Source organism: Girardinichthys multiradiatus, chromosome 5 (assembly GCF_021462225.1).
Source record: "Girardinichthys multiradiatus isolate DD_20200921_A chromosome 5, DD_fGirMul_XY1, whole genome shotgun sequence".
NCBI classification, from domain to species: domain Eukaryota; kingdom Metazoa; phylum Chordata; class Actinopteri; order Cyprinodontiformes; family Goodeidae; genus Girardinichthys; species Girardinichthys multiradiatus.
In genome coordinates this window covers 27,453,158-27,475,301 of record NC_061798.1, presented here as the reverse complement: position 1 = coordinate 27,475,301, position 22,144 = coordinate 27,453,158, and the positions used below count along the sequence as shown (strand labels likewise).

The following is a 22,144-nucleotide window of genomic DNA, read 5'->3' as shown; positions in this document are numbered from 1 at the left end:
CAACAAACAACTAGCTTTCTCTTGGTTGTTTTTATTTGTGGTTCTTTACATTTTAGAAAAAGAATCCAAGGATTTTGCCTCCTGTGTGTTTCCGTCTGGCCTCTTCGTGGTCCATGATGCCAGCTGAGGTGGTCAGCACAATGTATCTGTGGAGAAGAAAGACAGAGTTCATAAACATGTCAAATCAACACTCAATGTAGTTCACCATGAAAACACAATGATACATCTGTGTCTGTTACATATGGTTCAAAATAAAAACGGCAGTTTCGGTTAACAAATAAGTTAACAGTGGTGCCCCAGGTTCGCAGCAAAGCAGGCTTAGCTGCAACGTAATGCAAATTCAAATAATTCATACAAATTCTTGGACCACTCTATTCTACATTAAAGGCAGATCCTTCAGAAACTGTTTCTGAACTTTGGTACTCTGATTTTTTGCTCCCTATTAAAATATAAACTGAGGTTCTGTTCAGAATTTTACCCAGACTTAGTTTATGAAGCGCAGATTAAGTTCAACCTAAATTCAAAGTTGCCAAGGGGTCAGAAAGGGGGGAAAATAGCCATATTTTGAATTTTTTTATAAATCTCCATTCAGTGAGCAAGCCATGAATCAAAGTACAAATGGGTCAAATCATTTGTCCTAAATAAACTAGAAGAAAGAAATGTCAGGATGATATCTGGACCTGGAGATTCATAAAAGGAAAATCAATACTTTTCTAGATTTCTCACAACAACATAGGAACTCTGATAATGAACATTAAAGCTGGCCCAAACAAGTGGGTCAGAAAAGCCTCTCTGAACAAGAACTGTGGCACGTACAAAGTTTCAAGCAATTCTCACACACCATAAAAAAAGTTAAAGTACAAATTCATAAACTAGAAATACTTTTCTATTAAACTATTGAAGTTCGATTCGGTCAACAGATTAGTTGCGTCATAGGTAAACAAATAGGATCACATTGTAAAACACCAAATGCTGAAAAAACAAAAAAAATGAAAGTCAACTAAAAAAGTTGTTCTTCAGATAACTGCTGATCCCCGCAGCCGCCCCCCATTAAACATATACGGTTTAAACCACTGAACAGCAAAGGCTTCCAAAATAGTTTGTTCATTTAAACACGTCTAAAATAAGAGCTGTACAATATATGGAACAGCAACAGGTATCAGTATATCAGTGTGAAATACCACAACTGCAAAAATCAGTATTTCATCCGTCATGTGTACTCTCCACATATTTCTACTACATTTGGCCAGCTGGGTGGACTCCCAACTGCGGTTAATGCCCACAACCTGATGTATATTTTTAATGGCTGACTGAGAGCAGCAGGTACATTGTGCCATGGTAAAAGAAAGTCAGATAAATGTGGGTCGATCGCAATGTTTAGAACAACATTTTCCTCTGTGGAACAAAGATTTTATTGTTGAGTAAAAAAGTGCCTAGACAGTTACACATTTTGCAGTTTTTGTTGCATCATGTCTAGACAGCTGAAAAACTGTCTTTAAAATTTCACACAGTATAAAACATGAACCCTAGAAAATCCAAGCGGTCAACCTGAGACGTCTGACATTAAAGATTCCTCCACAAATCCTTGATAAAACCTACTATCCAGCAGCTTTTTCTCCACCAGCAATGTGACACGGTCTCTTTGCTCCTTCACAGATACAACCTTGTTATTCAGGACACTGAATAGGCACCAAATTAAAGTACACCTCTCAGCAAAACACTGATTCAGATTCTGTGTTGCTGTTTGTGTTCAGTTCAGGTTAAACTGAAGCCAGCAGCTCATAAAACAAGTTTTTTCTGAATATTTCAGATGTTTCAAAGACAATCCACGAATGTGAAGACCTGTGTTGCTGTTGCGCAGTCTGTTAAAACATACATTTAAAAAAAAAAAAGAATAGATGAGAATGATTGACTTTGGGTTAGCTGTGTGGAAATATTCAGAAAGCTGACCTCTGCACCCTTTAGCTTATTACTTTTACAATCTAGCACATTTCAAATCTTTCCTACAAACATCTATAGCTATAAAATGATCCAACACCAAATGCAAAGTATCATTTAAATCATATCTGATCATTTTAGTCAGTACATGTTTTAAAAGATTCAGAATGTGAGAAAGCACCATTTTTATCTGTCGGTTCTCTACATTTATACAATATTTATGCTTTGGTTCCTTCGGAGACTCGCCAAGCAGCTGTGAAAGTAGTCAAATCCATAACATTTGACTTTGTTAGTAAAAAAAAAAAAAATGTATTATTTTTGCACACACCTAACATAACTGTTAAATGCATCAGACTGTGAACCATTTTCAGCTTGAATTAGATTTCTGTGGCCAAGCAGCACCAAAATTTCTATTCAGTGTCAGGTGTATCAGAAACAACCTTCTCGTACTCGTCGTCTTCCGCTTATCCGGGACCGGGTCGCGGGGGCAGCAGACTCAGCAGAGACGCCCAGACGTCCCTCTCCCCAGACACCTCCTCCAGCAAGGAGCCTAAGGCGTCCTCCCGGTGGGACGTGCCTGGAACACCTCCCGAGGAAGGCGTCCAGGAGGCATCCGGTATAGATGCCCGAGCCACCTCAACTGGCTCCTCTTGATGTGGAGGAGCAGCGGCTCTACTCCGAGCTCCTCCCGGATGGCCGACCTCCTCACCCTATCTCTAAGGGAGTGCCCGGCCACCCTACGGAGGAAGCTCATTTCAGCCGCTTGTATCCAGGATCTCATTCTTTCAGTCATGACCCAAAGTTCATGGCCATAGGTGAGGGTAGGAACGTAGACCGACCGATAAATCGAGAGCTTTGCTTTTCGGCTCAGCTCTCTCTTCACCACAACGGACCGGCACAGCGACCCCATTACTACGGCAGCCGCACCGATCAACCTTTAACTATATAATTAGTTGTTAATCAAGTTATTTGACTGACATTCATTATGCTTTTTGATGTCAAATTAGGTTCAAACATCAAGCATCCCCACCATTAAGGCATAAAACCAAATGTTGTTCAGAGGACTAACAACACTGTTTGATCCTCTTTCTTTACAGCTAAATGAGTTAAACACTGCCAACAGATTCTAAGAGACAGATAAGTCACAAAAAACATTTATTCACCTAACCGGTGAACAGTTTATCAGGCCAAAGATGTGACGCCATTAAAAAGGAGTAATTCCTGCAAGAGGTCCCTTTCAGATTCACTTTTATCAGATCAGCCAGAGGCAACTTTGTTGTGAATAAAAACAATTTCCCAAAGACTTTTATGTCCACATTTGCACAAATTAAATTTTTTACTGCAAACATTTAAACATTTAACCATGACACTCATCCTACAGAGATGTTGTTTAGTATGCTGGCCAAGAGAAAAAAGAAAGCATCGAGTAGAGATTAGCTCAATGGGTCAACACATTAATAAAACTAATTAGACATAACTGAACCCAAATAAGGCTGCACAAGATCAGATCACACAATAGCTGAATATGATGGCAATATCAGTTTCCAAGCATCCACATTTTACTGAACTCCACAATCCACTCATCTGTCACAACGATGCTTTCAACCTTCAGCATCTTTGGCACCATCATCTGTGAGCACCTACTGTGTTTAGACACCAACCAACAGGCTAAATAAATCAACCTGTAATGTGTGAGCTCGTGGTATTTGCAATATAATAATAAACAAGCAATTGCTTGAAGAGAAAAATAAATAAATATGTGCTGATATATTTGACATTTTGCAGCCCCATGTCCAAGGATCCTATTTATTCAAAGTTAAGCCCTGTTTCAAACAGAGACACTAGATTTCTAAAAGATTCAATGGGTCAATCAGATTAGCGTTAGTCACATAAGTTTAACCTCTCATTAACTGGGACAGTAAAATCATTGTATTCAGTACAGAGACTTCAACACAACTGTTTAAAACAACCACACGGATCGGGAATCATACAAGTTTGCTCATCTTAAAAACTAAATCAAAGAAAAATTACCAAACCAAGTTCATCCAACCAAAACGTCGGATTTTAAAAGCATGTTTTTTCCCCCCTAATGTCTGAAGAGCACGTCACTGAAGGATTCTCACCCAAACTGTCTTGAAGGCAGCAGGTTGTTCTGCCACTTCTCCAGGTCCTTGAGCTGAAGATCAAAACGTGGACTAATCACACCACACTAGAAGAGGGAGAGAGAGAGAAAAATCACCTGCTTGTACTCCACAATAAACAAACCATACAACATGGCAAAGGTTTTACCTTTGTCTAATTTTAATATAGACTAAAGGCTAATACAAACACACCTTGACAAATACTTATAGAAGCCATATATTATTTTTTTTCATCTAGTCAAAATTTTGTACCAAAGTAATCTGCAGACAAAGAATAAATTTACCTTGTTCAGCCTGCCTGTGAGATTCACTACGATTTTTCCGGCTCTGTGGTCGTCAATGATCTCAAACTCACCAATGTAACCTGGAGGTTTCAGCAAAAAAACAATCAGGTATAACTCAATTCACATTCATACTCAAGCACCTCATCATTTCTCCACACATGCATGCAACGTTTCCCACTCACCGTGCTTCATCATGACGGTTAGGAAGCGCACAATAACCTTGGAGCAGGGCCTGATGAGGACCTGGCGTTTCCCACGCTTCTCGGCATTGTTGATGCTTTTCAGAGCATCTGCGAGAACGTTCATGCGCACCATGATGCCTGCGGACACAAGCAAGAAACACCAGACATATAAAAGTTGTGGGCAGCAGTAGTATCTTAAAAGTCCACAGGAGAAATTGTGTGTAATGTTTATATTAAAAGCAAAGGTCTCACTGAACACGAGTCATTTAAGCAAATATTCACTTGCTGGGTACATATATGACTATTTTAATGACCATTTTCTTTAGACAGAAAGACCTGTAGCCCTCTATAGTACAAGCTTAACAGCAGCAGCTCGTCATCAAACACCACAGAAAAGATTTTCCAACATCTACCAACTATTTTAGACAAATTATTCCGGCACATCACGGTCAAACACTGACAGTAAATATTCTTATTATGGAAGCTTAGGGTAAAGCGAAGCTTTCCGACCAAGCATGGTCCGCCGTGAGCACCCAGAGATGCTAGCTACCTTAACCTTCTTCACTAACCGGTAAACATTCCTGACAAATAACTTCGACAAAAGTGCCAACAGCACATGAAGCGTGCCACAAAACGGCGTTTATGGTGAGTACAAAAGTTTTTCCGGACATTAAAACAGGAACCCCCACACTAATTTAAACACTAATGGCTATCTGGGAGGGTTGAACGCACCGAGTACCAGGGCCGAACAGAGGGGGAATTTTAACAGAATAAATGTCCAATTTATTCTTTATTAACATAATCGATAATCTTCCCAAATTGCGTCGGTGTGCTTTCACAATAAAAAGAGAAGGTTTAGTGAATATCTATCACACAGATGGGTTAGATTCATTAAAGATTGTAGCCGAGTGCGTAAAAAGACATCTTACCGGTTCTGCAATATGGCGGAAAGAGGAAGTAGAAAGAAACGGTGATGCATTATGGGAAAGAAATTCAAGACTTTGTAAAGAGGTGATGACCCTAAACACTACGAAATTACTGCATTTTTCCTACCTAAATAATTTAGAAGTCGTGTGTTTCAAATAAGACACCGAAGATATTTCACATTTTAATCAATATCCGAAATTAAATGCATCAGTTCATTTCAGGAACATTTCTTATTTTCAAGGCAGCGCCCTCTAAGGGGCGAGAGGACTAATGGAAATATTGCTTACCCATCGGTTACGATGCTTTTAGCTGGACCAAAATCATTAATATAACCAAAAGAAATAAAAAGAATTGTGTGGATTTAATGATTGTGTTGAATTGTGTTGGATGTAAGGACGACGCTTAATTTTGCAACATATTTCAAAAGGAGGTTTTCTAGAATAAGATTGTGGCTGGGATTTGGAGTTTTTTGGAGGGTATTAATTGCTTTAGACTTGCTATCCAGTCAGGATAAAAATACTTAAAGCCACTGTACACGTGTGCAATAATTCCCTTCTGGAAAAAAAAATTATTTAAACACGTTGTAAAAAGCATAAAATAAAAATTGCATTAATGTCAGTGTTCAGCTTGTAATTATTTGTTGAGTTGAAATAGTATAGTGCTGTCCTTGGATTACTTAGTCAGTTAATGTGGCCGTCCAGGAAAGTAAATGTGGCCCATTCTTATCCTTGAACATGATAAATTAAGTAATTTTAATTTTTCTGTTCAACCATTATTTACATCTTGCATTTCCTTTCCAGATGCTGCGATCCTGTAATGGTGTCAAGATAGAGAACAAACAGAGTATATGTTCACATTGCCAGGATTCAAAATTTTATTTTATGTTTTAACATGTACATCAGTTGACTTTACTAACATAGTGACTTGGAAATAATATATCTAAGAATGAAAACATTATAGGAGCAAGATTACAGAGTATGCATGACAAGAATTAATGACAGAAATGGTAATAGCTGGTAATTTGCATGACAGCAGGTATAAGAGATAACAACTGAGCAGTGAATGACCAGAGCATCAGCATGTTTGATATTTCCATTTTACCTCACAGATTAGAACAAACTGAATGATTAAATATGGTAGAGCAGTGATAAAGAAAACACATCAATAACTCATACTACTATATTTATGTTTTTTTAAAATAAGTTAGTAAAGCATTAGCTGGTAAAAATAAAACTAAACAAACCACATATTACGGCTGTTTTTTATTTGTGTGTGTATGAACAGTTTTCTGGATTATATGCTATAACATTTATTTTTGTTTTAGACCTCTTGAAGCTGTATATATTTTACATATATCTGTGCCTCTACTAACATGCCTGTTCTCTGGTGTTGGATGTTAGAGTGATTAGGATGAAAGTGTGTTTTAGCTTATGTCCTGACATCTGGAAAAGGTCAAAACTCAGTGACCAGGATAGCTGAAATACCTCTAATTCTAAGCTCTTCCCTCTTATGAACAGTAGAGGGCGCAGTAAACACAAACCCAGATGCTGCAACATACCAAACCAGCCGAGTCACAGATGTGGAGCATTATGGAATGCTGAACAGGACAACGCATCGTAACCAGATTTCTAAAAGGATTTCTACGGTTACATTAAAATTTAAGCACTTTTCTTTTCCATTGAATTTTCCTTTGCCTTTGCTTCCTCTTGAATTTTCCACCTAGCCACCATTTCTGACCATGCTGGCCAGAGAATCTGCTTCTCTCTCGGGATCCAAGCCAAGCTTTTGTGGGTCAAGGCCCATGGCAACCAGCATCTGGAGCAAAGTAAGCTGCTGCTGGGTGGCCTGGTCCACCAAAGCTGGACAGGTGGGGTTACATTGCGGCCACTGGCAGGTGTCCACCAGGTGGAAAGGACATCCTTTAGCTGGTGTTCTGTTGTTTCGAATCGCTTCCAGACTTCTGTCCCAGCAGTGGAGGGCCCGTGGCAGAGATGTGCCTTTAACTTGGAAACTCAGCCAGGTGCTGCAGGAAGAGATGTAGAAGTTGTGAATGATAAACAAATAAACAGGCATGAGAGAAATTTAAGAAAGTAAACCAAAACAAGTGGAGCAGATGTCACAGCCATGGTCCGATTACAAGGTTTTTAACTAGCTTTAAATGCTTGAAAAGTACACAGTACCTTGCAAATGTGTTTATACTCCTGAAACATATTCACGTTCTAACTATGAAGTTCAAAACATTTTATTGAGATCTTTTATGTGGTAGAGCAACTCAACATAGTGCATAATAAAGTGGAAAAAAAAGGATACATGTTTTTTTAATTTTTTTACAAACACATCTGAAAAGTGTGGAAGGCATCATTTAGTATGATACCCCCGAATATTCTCTCGAACAACAAGTTGGCTTCTGAATTCACCTAACTAGTACATAGAAACATTCAATCTCAGTATAAATACAGCTGTTCTCTGAAGGCCTCAGAGGTTGGGAAGACTTGAAAACTGCTGTTCACAGATGCTCTCCATCCAAGCTGACTGAACTTGAGCTATTTTGCAAAGAAGAATGACCAAAAACTTTAATCATGGCATTTGAAGAATGTCCCCAAAAGACCAGCAGCTGAAATTGCAGTTGAAAGTAGTTGGACAAGCTATTAACTCAGAGGGGCTGAAGACAAATGTACAGCACACTTTTGAGATTACCATTTGTAAACAACTGTAAACCACATATCACATTCCTTCCACTTCACAGTCATGCAATACTTTGTGTTGCTCTACCTACGTTGTCAATGTACAATGACCCTTGACATTTACTCCTTGCCCCCTTGATAACACAGACTGAACTCACTTGTTCATGCAACACAAGAATTGTGTTAAAAAGGCACAAAACTTTATGGAAAATATAAAACAAAAGTGGCCCATCTCCACTGGATGATGAAAATATGCAATACAGAGACCACTTGCCTTTAAATGCTAACAAAGTTAAAATATCAGCATAAATAAAATCAAATGTCCATTCTTACCTTTTGGTGATGACTGTGTGTGAGAGGCAGGATGCAGCAAATACCGCTCTGAACAAAAAAAAATTAAGAAAATTAATTTTCAGTAACTATTTCATTTTCAAACTGGAGTGTGTTGTTTCAAACCCTACGTCACATCTCTCAGGGAGCTTTTGATCTCCAAGCCCAGATTCTGGATGTATTGCCACTGTTCCTCAGACAGACTCTGACCTCCCATGTAGATGTTTTCCACTCTGAGCTGCTCCTCGTCAAACAGCCACTGCACAATGAAGAGGGGAGCTATAGAAAGAACAAAGAATTCAGGAAGAGTTAAGTGTGGACTTTTGTCACTCATATTTTCTTTTTGAAAAGTAAGAGGCATACTGGATTTTAAATCAAAAAGAGCGCTGGGATATGACTATAAATGTTCCTTGCATGATGTTAGGAATTGTACACAATATAACAATATGCATAATGCATTTATAAATTAGATGGTGAGCAAAAATTGACCAGTTTTCAGATTTACTGGCCTTGACAGAAAAGAAAAACATTTTCACTCAGTGAATGTAAGGGCAAACAAGTGGCGCTAACAACAAATCTCTTTGGTGTGGTAGTTGCTTTTGCCTGAAGAAGAAACAAAGTTAGCTATAGTAAGTATCAGTTACATTTTAAAAAGAAAAGTGCAAAAGATGTAAGAAAATATTTTAAACAATATTTTTACATGTCAAGACATTTATGCAGTTCATTCAAGATGCAAGGGAGAGAGAAAGAGAGGGAGCCACACAGCAGATAACAGGAAGACTGAACAACCCACAGCAAGTTGATCTTATTTATCATTTTGAGCTTTCAAGCTCTGTCTGTCATGAAACACGCTGGATTTGGAAATGCCAGATGCCTTTTACAAATGTCAACTAACACAATCTGCTAAGGACATCTTAAAATATCAGTTCATATCATTTTGTCTTTATTTTAAAATAATAGTAAATTCCTGTTTTACTTTGACTACTCTCTAACACGGGTGACATTCTGCCACCTCTGCTCCTAATGTAAACAATGAATGATCCTCTCAGTACAGGAAGGCTAGAAAATGATTTTTTATGTTGTTAGTTATAGTTCTTAAAGAGAAATCAGAGGAAAGGAAAAACCTTTACAAAAATCCTGACAGTTAAAATCAGCCACTAGTAAATAATCTAAACTAACATATGCCGTTGTTCCTGCTGAATTAGGTGACCGTGGATAGACATTTTGGCTTGAAACCCTACCCAGACTCAAAGACACACAGACTCACAAGACAAACATGTTACCAGCCAATGCCAAATACCAATGCTCATGCCAACGCTAGCACAAATTCCTCGGCTGAACACTTTGATATCTCCACACCCTTCATTTATACAAAACTGTCACAACTTTTCACAGCTTTCATACCTTTCAGCTTCAGTGAAATATCTCCCATTAAAAGGTGTATAATTTACGAAATTCTGCTTAGAAACTCACTTTTCAGGATTTTTATCTCTTTTTTTTCTGTTTTTCATAAGAAAAAATGCCAAAGATTTTGCACTTTTCAACAGCAGCCGTAAGATACTGTGCCCACTGAACCTCTAAACAGAGATGGGCAGAGTAGCCAAAACGTTTAATCAAGAATGAGTAAATCACCTCAAAATACTTTTAGTCAAGTAGAAGTAAGAAGAAATGATCCAAAAAACAAGTAGGTGAAAATATGTTTTGTAAAAAGGCAGCTCAAGTCTTGGGGAAGTGTTTAGTCATGTCTGATTTATAATTTTTTTTTTCAAAATGATGCAATCCGACATATTAAAAATATGTAGTTTTACAAACAGGGAACCAGTGCAGTGATTTACGACCTGGTCTAATATTCATCTTCCTGGTGTTGGTTGGGACTCTTGCAGTAGCGTTTTGGATGAGCTGCAGCTGCTTGATTGATCTTTTACAGAGACCAGTAAAGATACCATTATTATAATCTAACATACTGAACATAAAAGCATGAATGCGTTTTTCAGTTTCCTAATTTGATGAGAAACCGTTTATACTGGCAATGTTTTTAAGATAGTAGTGGAATGATTTAATAATAGCGTTTAGGTGGATGTTAAGCTGTAGGTCTTATGAGTGCACAACAACACCTGCTGTATGTTTCTTGGATGCTCTGTGATCTTTAACCTCATCAGGTCTTGTTGAACACTGATCTCTTGATTTTTTAGGGACGGAAAACAATATTTTCTGCTTTTTTTGAAGAAAATTTTGACCCATCCACTGATGAAGGACACACTGATCTTGTGACTTTAAAGCTCTGTGGTCATGTGGTGACAGAAACGTAAAATTGTGTGTCATCAGCATACAAACTGTCAGAGATGTTTTATTACTCTTTAATCTGAGCTTTATTGAGCGTATCAGTACTGAATAAAAGTGACCCTAGAATGGAGCCTTGGGGATTCCCACATGTGCTATTTGTGAACTCATGTTTATAATTGCCAAATGACACAAAGTAGTTCTGGTCTGTCAAATAAGACCTGAACTAGTTTGGCACAGTACCAGGAAATCCTACCAACTTACCAAAAAGGGTTAACTTTGTTGATAAACTTTCATTTCAACATCTTCACATCACCAATTAAGTACGGCCATGACAATAAGTTCATTCATTTCGCCCTTCTGGGCATATGAGTCAGTTTATCTTTTAACAGCATATGCCAAGAACCAGTCAACACTTACAGGTCAAAGTAGAGTATAGTCTGTGACCAAAGAAGCACTGCCATTCCTCCCCTCTGTAGAGCTGCCGACACCTATCCGGAACAACACCATTCCACAACCTGTGAAAACAAAACACTCTTCAAAAAACAAAAAAAAATTCTAAGAGAAAAATATTAATTGTGGTGTTCATTTTAGGAGTTTAATATGCCTCTGAAAGTTTATTGGTTGCCAGATGTGTTTCAGGATTTACCTAAGTCCTATCTTGATAGCATCTTCTGGTGTGCAGGAAACAGTCTCAGGGCAGTTGGGGGACCGCTGCTGCTTACTCTCTAGAAACCAGCCAGAATCCACCAGACCTCGCACCTGAGCCTCAGTGCCTAGCTGCTCCAGCTGGCTGGCAACCCTCTCAATGTTGAGCAAAACACCTGTTGCACCAGCACTGCAAAGGGAGCCAGGGAAATAATTTAATTGTCTGGCCTTGAGTTTGATAACCTCTTTCAGTAGCTTCTTATTTAGATGGTGGATCTCATTTTAGGATGTGGGGGCAATGTCCGAGCAACCATACTGCTAACCAAGGAGGAACATTCACCATTACAGGGCAAGGCCCTTTAATAAACATTGTGTCAAGGATCACATATGACTAAAAACAACGTTATCACTGACAAGAGGGTGCACTCAAATATGACTTCTCGTGTTCAAAGTTATGAATGGAGGACATCCAGGGCACTTCAAAACCTGCAGTCATCATCAGAACACTGGCAATAAAACAGACTGACCTGGTGCCAGCCAGCATGACAACCTTGGCCTGCTTGATTCCTTTGGGGATGAGATCTTTGATGACCTCCCGGATAATAAGGGATCCCATGAAAGAATACTCAGCTGAAAAAAAAGCCAGGTATTAATGACAAAGAGCAAACATGGCAAACAACAAAAATAGCTCATCTTTTAAAAAATGTACAGGTCTCAGGAGACTTACTTGCATTTGTGTTTCTTTCTTTGACTTTGTCTTTTCCTTGTCTGGTTCTTGGAGCAGGGGTTGGGGTAGGGCCCGTGCCGCTCCATACATCACTGGAACAGTATGGGATGAATCTGGAATATGTGAGGCAATTACAATTGTTACGTTACAGATGAAGGCTGTAAACTTACACCCTACAGAACATTGCGTATCTTAGATGTTCTTCTCGAACTTGTCTGCAGATTTGTAGCTCTGATTAAATCAATGTCTCTCCATTTATGTGAAAATACTGTAACAAATTTAGGGTAAAAATGTGTAGCACAAGAGTTACGTCAAAACAACCAGTTCAAATTTGATTAATCTTTGTGGTGAGAAGAAGCGTTTGCACAGAAGGAATTACAGTATGTTGAAAGAATATGTTGGTGCCTTGTCCCATGAGGTAAAGGTAATTATAAAGCAGCTTTTTAAGGTGAATTGTAGGTCCTGTAAGTAAACATCAATATCAACTACTTAAAGTGGTAGAATTCTCTTAGTGTATAAAGGTTTTCAAATCTAGCAATATTAAGTGGGCAAGAGCAACAAAGACAATCGTACAGCAAACAAACACCTTCCAAAGCAAAGTATTTAAATCTCTGTCCCATACAGTGGTGAAACAAATGGATACATCTGTGAATCTATTCTTAATGGGCCTACCAAAATGAAATTTACACTACATGTTAGTAACAAGGACTAAATATTGAACAAATGAAGAAAATTTGACAAAAAGGCATAGAAAACCAGAAAGATAGCTGAAATCAATGGCATTTTGAAAGCAATCCTTTGCCCTATCAGTGCAAATTAACAGCAGTTATGTTAGTCATAATTGTTGCCATATAAAAATGTTTCTCATTGACAAGTTGCTACACAAGAAGCATGTCATGATTAGCTCTCTTGAGACCTTTGCAACCTTAGTGCTGCAAAACATATCAAAGGTATTGGTACTTCTAAACTTCTGAACGTTCCACAGAGTGCTACTGTAGCCATAATCTGGAAGTGGAAAGGACATAATTTCACTATATATCAGTGACGACCAGGTGCTTGTTGCAAGATTTTTGACAGAGGAGTCAAACAACTAATCAGAATAGTTGTTAAAGAGTCAAAGACCGATCGCAGAGAGCTTTAAAAAACCTGGATTTATCAGGTAAAGTTTTTCCATTCATAACACTAATGCACTGAGTCAAAATAACTTGTATGCACAATCACCATGCAGGACTCCACTGCTGAAGATAAAGTTTGTATAACCTTGTTTAACATTTACTCAAGTCAGTGAAATAATGAAAAAATATAGTCTGGTTGTAAAGAGACCAAAATGTATATCTTGTTTTCTTGCACACTCCATGTTTAAAGCAGAAATTGAATTACATATCATCCTAAAAACAGTAGCCGTATGAAGCCATAGTACCAGTGAAGTTTTACGGTGGGCTTTTTAGAATTGGTTGTGGTAGACTTCACATGATTGAAGGATGAAAAGAAAAATAATGACAAAACTTGGATGTATGAGCTATACAATGACTACAAGCGCACAGCCATGGAAAGTCTCAACTGGTTACAGAGTAAGAATATAAAGCTTGAATGGTCATATCAGTCATCAGAGCTGGATCCAGTCTTGGAGTAGTCATTGACAAAAAGGGTTTCCTACTAAATATTAAATAAATTTCAGCAATAATAATCAATACTTATTCATGTGTCATACCACCTCTTTACACATAACCTAATTTATGGACTAATGTTGTACGTTTGGATTAGGTAGTGTACATCTTACGTCCATAGCAACATATGAAACATATTTACCCAGAAACATGCTCAATATTTATTTTAACCACTGCACATGAAAACTATTAAAATTTTTGCAAGTGGGGGAAGAGAAAAAAAGATCACTCAACAATTTTTGTACAACTGTACTAATTAGGCTGTGTTCTTTCAATTAACAATAAAGCTTGCATTTAGAGTTATCTTTTTTTGGCTATTATAAACTTCACACTTTTAAGGTATGCAATATTTAAAAAGTCACTGTTTCAAAATCTTTTGTTTATGTTTTTCACCATTTTTACCTTTGTTTTAATTAAGGATGTCAGATACTTCAGTTTGAGTTTCTGATCAAGGCGACCCTGACTAAACCTAACCCCTTATATTTGCTGTTGGTGTACTGCTTGGAATCAGCCACATCCCCAGTTCAAATTGTCAAATTGCATGGCCAATTTAAAAAAATTACAGTCCATCTCACTTTAGTGTCTACTACACAATAATTTGAGAAAGGTTTCCCTTATCCAAATGTCAGGAAAATCAGACATTAATCATAGTACTTACACAAGGTTTGCATTATGCCAGTGTGGGTTTTCTTCTGCTTGAGACGACAATAGTCCAGTCCCTGTAAAAATATCCAATCACTAAATAAACTTCTTGCCTGAAGAAAAAAACAATAACCATGTCTAGCATGCATGTCAAAATATAGATAGATGACTAACCTCTTTTAGTTTGGGGCCACCCTGATGAGCTCATTAGCCGGGGGGTATTTTGGTACCTGGAATCACAGGTCTCTTTGCTGTAACAGCACCAGCCACCTAAAAATAAAAGAGACTAATATTAGAGGGACCTCCGAGGACCTCAGGCCTCCGAGGAACATTAACACACCTTGAACCAGGTTAGATTTTATTTAATTAGACATCTCTGCAAGTAAAATGGCACAATATGGAAATCTGCTGCCCTCAAAAAGTCAGTTTAAACAGTTTCCATAGATTTCCTCCATCCTTGGTCAACCAAAAAGAGGAAGCAACCAAAAAAGGAAAAAAGCAGATGATGACATAACAAAATGACATCCCCGTCAAAATTCCAAAGGGGGCATCGTGCCAAAAGCATCTGACCTTTGGAGACCAATTTAACCAGTTAGTAAATACTCGCCTTCCAGAAATAACAGCCATCTGCGGCTTCCTCTGAACTCCTTTAGGTAAAACCTAAAGAAGCACAAACACAGAAAGGGACAAGATAAAGATAAAGCAGCAATGAATAGACCTGCCTCCACAAATAAGAATTTGTTAGAAATCCAAACCATCTCACCCAGCCGCAGATCCGTCATTGCAAGTCACCTGGGCGCTCCTGAGAAACTGCAGCCTCATCTCATCCGTCTGTTGTACAGCTGCACGAGTTCCAGAAGCACTGTCCTGTCTCGAGTCAGCTGGCCTCCCAGAACTTCTGCTGCTCCCTTGAGAAGAATCAGCCGCTGGGTTGGAATGGCCAGCGTCACCTGCTTGGGCCCCACCACCCCTCTTTGCAGATTTCCCACTCACTTTAGCATTACGGTTGTTCTGAGCCCAGATACCACCAAGCAAAAGGAAGAAGGTCATGTGGCCAAGTATCTTCATGTCTTAGAGAATATAAAAAAGAAAGGCATGCAAAGCAAATGATTAATCCTAATTCTTGTAAATGCATATAACAAAATGTATCTCTCTTTTGCATTGTCATAGCTGTAAATGAATGTACCTTTCAAAGTGTACCAGCTATGGAAGTTGTTGCTGTGATGACTGGAGCTGCTGCTGCTGAGGAAGGAGTCAGAAGCTCAGAGTTCACTAACCAGGAGTGAAATGAGGATGCCGGTCATGTGTAGTGATGGAGTCCTGACCAAGTATTGATGAAGCCTACAAATCAGTGATGAGCTTTATATAGTTACTATTTGGACCTCATCACCTCCCATTTTCTCCTGAAGCTCTTACCAAGCCCTGAGAGAAACTGCTGATGACACAGCCCAAGGGGGGAGGTACTGGCCAGTCAGTGGCAAGGAGAATAGATAACAAACATTTCTCCTTAACATGTTTCAAGCCTTTGCACACGCCCACCACCGAGCACTTTACCAGCTGACTATTGCTTAGAAATGAGCCCTCTTTGCCTTATTCCTCTTCTTTCTCCCTCTAATTGCCAGATGTTTTTTTTTTAAAGATCTAAATGTCTGCAGGGTCAAGATAAACGCAACCCTCTTTGCGCCACATTTGACCCGGAGGTCACTGGTGGTCACTGGTCATATCTGACATTAGTTTCTTTTCATCTTTTATGCAGCACTTCTACAAATCGTCCATTTTTGCTTCTTTAGTTTGCAGCAGTGTGAAAAAAAACTTGTGTTTTGGTGCCATGAAAATAAATATGAAGTTATGAAACAGCAAAACCTTCATTTCACTACAAAACATTTCCGAACGTTTCCCTCCTCGAGAGGTGCTGGACTCTCTTCTACTCTGGAGTGGCCCACGGGGAGAGGCGGCGGGCTTGGGTGGGTTTGCTTGTTGCCCCCCAGCTCAGCCATCTCGTGTTGGGGTTTACCCCAGTGGATGAGAGGGTCGCATCCCTGCGACTTCGGGTTGGGGAGAGGTCTCTGTTATTTCCACCTAAGGCCGAGTGGTAGTGCGGAGTACCCGGCCTTCTTGGCATCCCTGTCGGGTGTGCTGGATAGTGCCCCTCCCGGGGACTCCATAATTCTGCTGGGGGAAACGACAGTGACACCTGGAGAGGCGTGATCGGGAGGAATGGCCTCCCCAATCTGAATCCGAGTGGTGTTTTGTTATTGGACTTCTGTGCTAGTCACGGATTGTCCATAATGAACACCATGTTCAAACATAAGGGTGTCCATCAATGCACTTGGCACCAGGACACCCTAGGCAGGAGATCAATGATCGACTTTGTTGTCATGTCATCAGACCTTCGGCCGCATGTTTTGGACACTCGGGTGAAGAGAGGGGCTGAGCTGTCCACTGATCACCACCTGGTGGTGAGTTGGATCCGCTGGAGGAGGAGAAAGCCGGACAGACTTGGCAGGCCCAAGCGCATAGTGAGGGTCTGCTGGGAACATCTGGCAGAGCCCTCAGCCAGGGATGTATTCAACTCTCACCTCCGGGAGAGCTTTGACCAGATTCCGAGGGATGTTGGAGACGTAGAGTCTGAGTGGACCATGTTCTCCACATCTATTTGTCGATGCTGCTGCCCATAGCTGCGGCCGTAAGGTCTGCGGTGCCTGTCACGGTGGCAATCCCCGAACCCGGTGGTGGACACCGGGTTCGGGGCTGAAGAAGGAGTCCTATCGGCTGTGGTTGGCTTGTGGGACTCCTGAGGCGGCTGACGGGTAATGTGAGGCCAAGCGTGCTGTGGCCCGGGCGGTGGCAGAGGCAAAAACTCAGGCCTGGGAGGAGTTCGGTGAGGCCATGGAGAAGGACTACCGGTTGGCCTCGAAGCGATTCTGGCAAACCGTCTGGCGCCTCAGGAGGGGGAAGCAGTGCTTTGCCAACACTGTTTACAGTGGGGGTGGGAGGCTGCTGACCTCAACTGGGGACATTATCGGGCGTTGGAAGGAGTACTTCAAGGATCTCCTCAAGCCTGCTATCACGCATTCCCTGGTGGAAACAGAGACTGCGGACTCGGGGTCGGACTCTTTCATCACCAAGGCTGAAGTCACCGAGGTGGTTAAAAAGCTCCACGGTGGCAAGGCTTCGGGGGTGGATGAGATCTGCCCTGAGTACCTCAAATCTCTGGATGTTGTGGGGCTGTCATGGTTAACACACCTCTTCAACATTGCATGGAGGTCGGGGACAGTGCCCCTGGACTGGCAGACCAGGGTGGTGGTCCCCCTTCATAAGAAGGGTGACCGGAGGGTGTGTTCCAAATACAGGGGGATCACATTCCTCAGCCTCCCTGGTAAGGCCTACGCCAGGGTATTGGAGAGGACTGTCCGGCCGATAGTCGAACCTCGGCTTCAGAAGTAGCAGTGTGGTTTTTGTCCCGGCCGTGAAACACTGGACCAGCTCTATACCCTCTACAGGGTACTCGAGGGTTCATGGGAGTTTGCCCAACCGGTCCATATGTGTTTTGTGGACCTGGAGAAAGCATTTGACTGTGTCGATCGTGATGCCCTGTGGAGGGTGCTCCAGGAGTATGTAATCGGGGGCCCTTTACTAGGGGCCATCCGGTCTCTGTACAAGCGGAGCAGGAGTTTGGTTCGCATTGCCGGCACTAAGTCGGACCTGTTCCCGGTGCATGTTGGACTCCAGCAGGGCTGCCCTTTGTCACCGGTCCTGTTCATAACTTTTATGGACAGGATTTCTAGGCGCAGCCATGGGCCAGAGGGGGTCTGGTTTGGGAACCAATGGATTTCGTCTCTTCTTTTTGCAGATGACGTGGTCCTGCTGGCCCCCTCTAGCTAAGACCTACAGCATGCGCTGGGGCGGTTCGCAGCCGAGTGTGAAGCGGTTGGGATGAAGATCAGCTCCTCCAAGTCCGAGGCCATGGTACTCGACCGGAAAAGGGTGGCTTGTCCTCTTCAGGTTGGAGGGGAGCTCCTGCCTCAAGTGGAGGAGTTTAAGTATCTCGGGGTCTTGTTCACGAGTGGGGGAAGAATGGAGCGGGAGATCGACAGACGGATCGGTGCGGCTGCCACAGTAATGGGGGCGCTGTGCCGGTCCGTTGTGGTGAAGAGAGAGCTGAGCCGAAAAGCGAAGCTCTCGATTTATTGGACGGTCTACGTTCCTACCCTCACCTATGGCCATGAACTTTGGGTCATGAGCGAAAGAACGAGATCCCGGATACAAGCGGCTGAAATGAGCTTCCTCCGTAGGGTGGCCGGGCACTCCCTTAGAGATAGGGCGAGGAGCTCGGCCATCCGGGAGGGGCTCGGAGTAGAGCCACTGCTCCTCCACATCGAGTTGGCTCGGGCATCTATACCGGATGCCTCTTGGACGCCTTCCTCGGGAGGTGTTCAAGGCACGTCCCACCGGGAGGAGGCCCAGGACACGGCCCAGGACATGCTGGAGGGACTATGTCTCTCGGCTGGCCTGGGAACGCCTTGGGCTCCCCCCGGAGGAGCTGGAGGAGGTGTCTGGGGAGAGGGACGTCTGGGCGTCTCTGCTGAGTCTGCTGCCCCCGCGACCCGGTCCCGGATAAAGCGGAAGATGACAAGTACGAGTACGAGTACAAGTACGAGTACGTTTCCGAATGTTAAATCATTGCAACCAGAGATGCACAGAAATGTCACCCAACTATCAGCTTGATAAACATTGATTAACAACTCGTACGTGGAAACTCTAAAATACAAATTTGTTCGAAGCATTGAACGTACCTTACCCAACCTTTAAAAGGTTGCACCATCAGCGTCACTCTTCAGTGTGTATGGTGTTACTGAATGAAGAAGACTGAAAATAACCACTCATATTAGTATCTGCAGGTGTTTAAAATAAAGTCAAGGCAATCAGTTCATTTAGGCTTTGAAAGAGCAAAATAGAGAAAGACTTTCACCAGGAAGGTTGAGCATAATTCCTGATTTAAGTTAATAAACTAAAATGTCAGTTCTGTTATCACATTGTAAAATAATAGTAAAACCATGTTTTAAAGCAACTACTCTTATGAAACTCTTATGCGATATTACCTCTGCCACTGAAAAAAATTATTAATGATGACTGCTCCTGGCAGGAAGTATAAAAGAAAATACTTGAAATACCAATAATTCTTAGATCCTCTAATATTATTGTTCTTAATGTGAAATTAGAATCAGCTAAAATTGGTAGATGTCACACTTTCCTGCTTTGGAGTGAAGTAAATGAAATTACAGCAAGAATGAATAAGTAAAGAAGGAAAGAAATTACTGTATAATTGAAAGATGATGAAATAGGCAGGTTAAAGCAGGTTGTTATGTGTCTCTCACTTCTGTTAAACATCACCGATTTGGAATAATAAACTGAACATCAGTAGCAATGTCTTAAAAGTAGAAATGATTTGGAGTGCATGTAATTGACTTTGAATCTGTATGTATGATTTATCGCAGGATTGATTGACCTCATATTTCTTCATATAAATTTCATTTTGTTTTTTGTAAAGTGTCTTAAAACAACACTAGTTGTGCGTCGGTGTTATATAAATCACATCCAAATCCAACACCTTTTTATACGTGATGCTGCACTTTGAATTTGCTCCATTTGGTCAGTAGGAAATTATGTGAGTATTCAACAGTAATTGTGTGGTTTTACCTTATCCTCAAATATAACTCTAGTTAGGCTAATACAGTTTACATCTGAAAGAGAACAGTTCTGTTTGCTGAGGGTACCATAACCATGCTGCTATCTTCACTGTACGGCTCAAGATCTAACAGCTGAGAGTAAATTGGATCTATAAAAGTCAGGTTTAAATTTCTAGTCTAGTAGATTTTGTGCAATGTAGGTATCTTTACCTGCAGCTTCCTCCTTGTCCAGGTCTGTGTCTGCGGACTCCTGGGATGGCTGGTTAGTTTTGTTGGGTTCTGGTGATGAAAGTGACAGACTATTGGAAAGTGATCTGCAACCATGCCCCCTTTTTAGATGGCTTTAGGGTGACGTACCAATGATGGCTGAAGGATCACAAGCCATAGGGCTCTAAAATTCTCATCAATGAAATGCACACCATCCCAAAGTGTCAATCATGGAAAATAATTATCGCTTGGAAGGCCAAAGGCTGTGGTAGGGTGCACAGAAGCTCCATGGGAGCTGCTAATATGGTGGTGGTGGAGGTCAAAGATTAAAAGCTGAATAAACCACAGAAGTAAAAATAGAACTGATAAAATTGATGAGAGCACAAATGAGCCAGATTGACACTCTGCATTTACACCTGGTGCATATCTCTATTAATTCAACTTAGTGTTGCAAATGATGGGGTCTCAATATTCATATAACCAATTTAATAGATAATAAAAAAGGCGCATTTTTTATTATAGTCTGGCAGGATGAAAACGGTATTTCTGTCTCAATTTCAAGCAACGTGTGGTATTTCATCTACTTTCAACTATAGCCAGAGAGAAACAAAGCTGCTAAAAAAATGTTAGTATGAGCCTATACGCCTACATGCTGTATAAATGTAGCCAAGGCCTATAGCAAATTTGATCTACTGAGCTGAACAATCCTTCATTCCTTCAGTTGTCCTGAAGCCTGCAAACCACCATCTGTCTTCCCAGAAATCAATGCAACAATCTGTTTAGCAGATACCTGAAATGGCTGAAAAACAAAAGAAGTAGCTGTAAATCTATCATGGTTTCGCCAGAATGTTGATAGAGAGAAAAGGCATTAGTACTCTTTTTGTTTTTCTTTGATATTGAAACAGACAGAATAATATAATCTTTTCAGACTACGCTTCAGATCAATGGACTAAAGTGAATTTGTGTTCCCGGGTCCCTGTGATTCATCTTGTGAAACACTGTCCCTCTTAACTTGAACAACAAAATATACCAAGAAAACACAACACAGACTTGAAACACTTTGGGAGTTCCCTTTTCTTCCTTACTTTTGATAAACTGTTTAAAATAAATGATCAGGGGTTCAAGAGATGTGCTGAACTTCACACTGATGGGGCACAAGTGTGACCCCTTGTGCAACGTAGGAGGCATTCTTCCTCTCCTTGTGTTGTTATTTTTCACAGCTAGCCTCCAAGGTCAGGACACCTAAAGCCCGGGTGGTCCGGGCACTTTGTCTGTTCAGCATGTGTGTCATCGCCGGCCTCAGGAGCTGAGGGCTCAGCCATGAGCTGGAATATTTCTCGGCTGATAACTTCAAAGAACAACGAGCCAGGGACAGCAGTCATATACTGGATTCTTATGATCGCACTGCAGCAGAGAAAGGTCATGACCCACAAGCTGCAGGTTTAAAATTCAAGAGTGCTTCAAGACTTTTCTTTAATACAACAAACAAGAACACTACATTTAATCAGGAATAATACCAAAACCTCCTTATGGTGTTACAACTGCTAAAACAATTACTCCTCCCCTTACCGCTTGTTGTCTCATTTGTAATTTGACAATCAGAGAGAGAATCGCTCTGAATCTGTATTGTCACCAGCAGAGGAGGGCACATCTTAGCAAACTGGGCCGTGATTAATAGGAGATATCAGTGGCACCTTTACAAGCCACACGAAAACAAGCCTCAGGCAAGAGAAATGAGACCTGGGTTGAAAAGAACCGCCAGAGCTCAACATTGAATCAGTGAGCATGACAGACAGC

The 22,144-nt window shown here is 41.0% G+C and overlaps 2 protein-coding genes across 3 annotated transcripts; both read right to left on the bottom strand.

Moving 5' to 3' along the window:
• Positions 1-15: 15 nt before the first annotated feature.
• Positions 16-4,708, bottom strand: rps15a (ribosomal protein S15a). Its single transcript, XM_047364457.1, has 4 exons — positions 4,546-4,708; positions 4,364-4,443; positions 4,062-4,147; positions 16-146 (listed from the first exon to the last, which is right to left on the bottom strand). The coding sequence occupies exons 1-4, from the start codon at positions 4,676-4,678 to the stop codon at positions 53-55; spliced, it is 393 nt and encodes a 130-aa protein (XP_047220413.1). The 5' UTR covers positions 4,679-4,708; the 3' UTR covers positions 16-52.
• Positions 4,709-6,332: 1,624 nt separating this feature from the next.
• On the bottom strand, positions 6,333-20,423 carry notum2 (notum pectinacetylesterase 2). Of its 2 annotated transcripts, none has more exons than XM_047366359.1 (13): positions 20,351-20,423; positions 15,637-15,791; positions 15,214-15,520; positions 15,058-15,110; positions 14,625-14,720; positions 14,467-14,527; positions 12,142-12,254; positions 11,942-12,044; positions 11,416-11,604; positions 11,187-11,284; positions 8,618-8,765; positions 8,490-8,537; positions 6,333-7,495 (listed from the first exon to the last, which is right to left on the bottom strand). In XM_047366359.1, exons 3-13 carry the CDS (start codon positions 15,516-15,518, stop codon positions 7,192-7,194), a joined length of 1,518 nt encoding a protein of 505 aa, XP_047222315.1. In that variant the 5' UTR covers positions 15,519-15,520; positions 15,637-15,791; positions 20,351-20,423; the 3' UTR covers positions 6,333-7,191. The 2 variants fall into 2 exon arrangements, with proteins under 2 accessions (XP_047222315.1, XP_047222316.1); XM_047366360.1 differs by having other exon boundaries at positions 15,637-15,692.
• Between the last annotated feature and the right edge of the window lie 1,721 nt (positions 20,424-22,144).

What these genes read in the sequence shown, in the direction of transcription:
- rps15a (XM_047364457.1), bottom strand. Translation starts at nt 4,678, where the DNA reads ATGGTGCGCATGAACGTTCTCGCAGATGCTCTGAAAAGCATCAACAAT. An exon ending in AACCGTCATGATGAAGCACG is followed by an intron (nt 4,444 to 4,545) that starts GTGAGTGGGAAA and finishes TGAAACCTCCAG; the next exon opens with GTTACATTGGTGAGTTTGAG. An exon ending in TCACAGGCAGGCTGAACAAG is followed by an intron (nt 4,148 to 4,363) that starts GTAAATTTATTC and finishes TCCCTCTTCTAG; the next exon opens with TGTGGTGTGATTAGTCCACG.
- notum2 (XM_047366359.1), bottom strand. Translation starts at nt 15,518, where the DNA reads ATGAAGATACTTGGCCACATGACCTTCTTCCTTTTGCTTGGTGGTATC. An exon ending in GTCATGCTGGCTGGCACCAG is followed by an intron (nt 11,605 to 11,941) that starts GTCAGTCTGTTT and finishes CTCCCTTTGCAG; the next exon opens with TGCTGGTGCAACAGGTGTTT. An exon ending in AGCTCCCTGAGAGATGTGAC is followed by an intron (nt 8,538 to 8,617) that starts GTAGGGTTTGAA and finishes TTTTTTGTTCAG; the next exon opens with AGCGGTATTTGCTGCATCCT.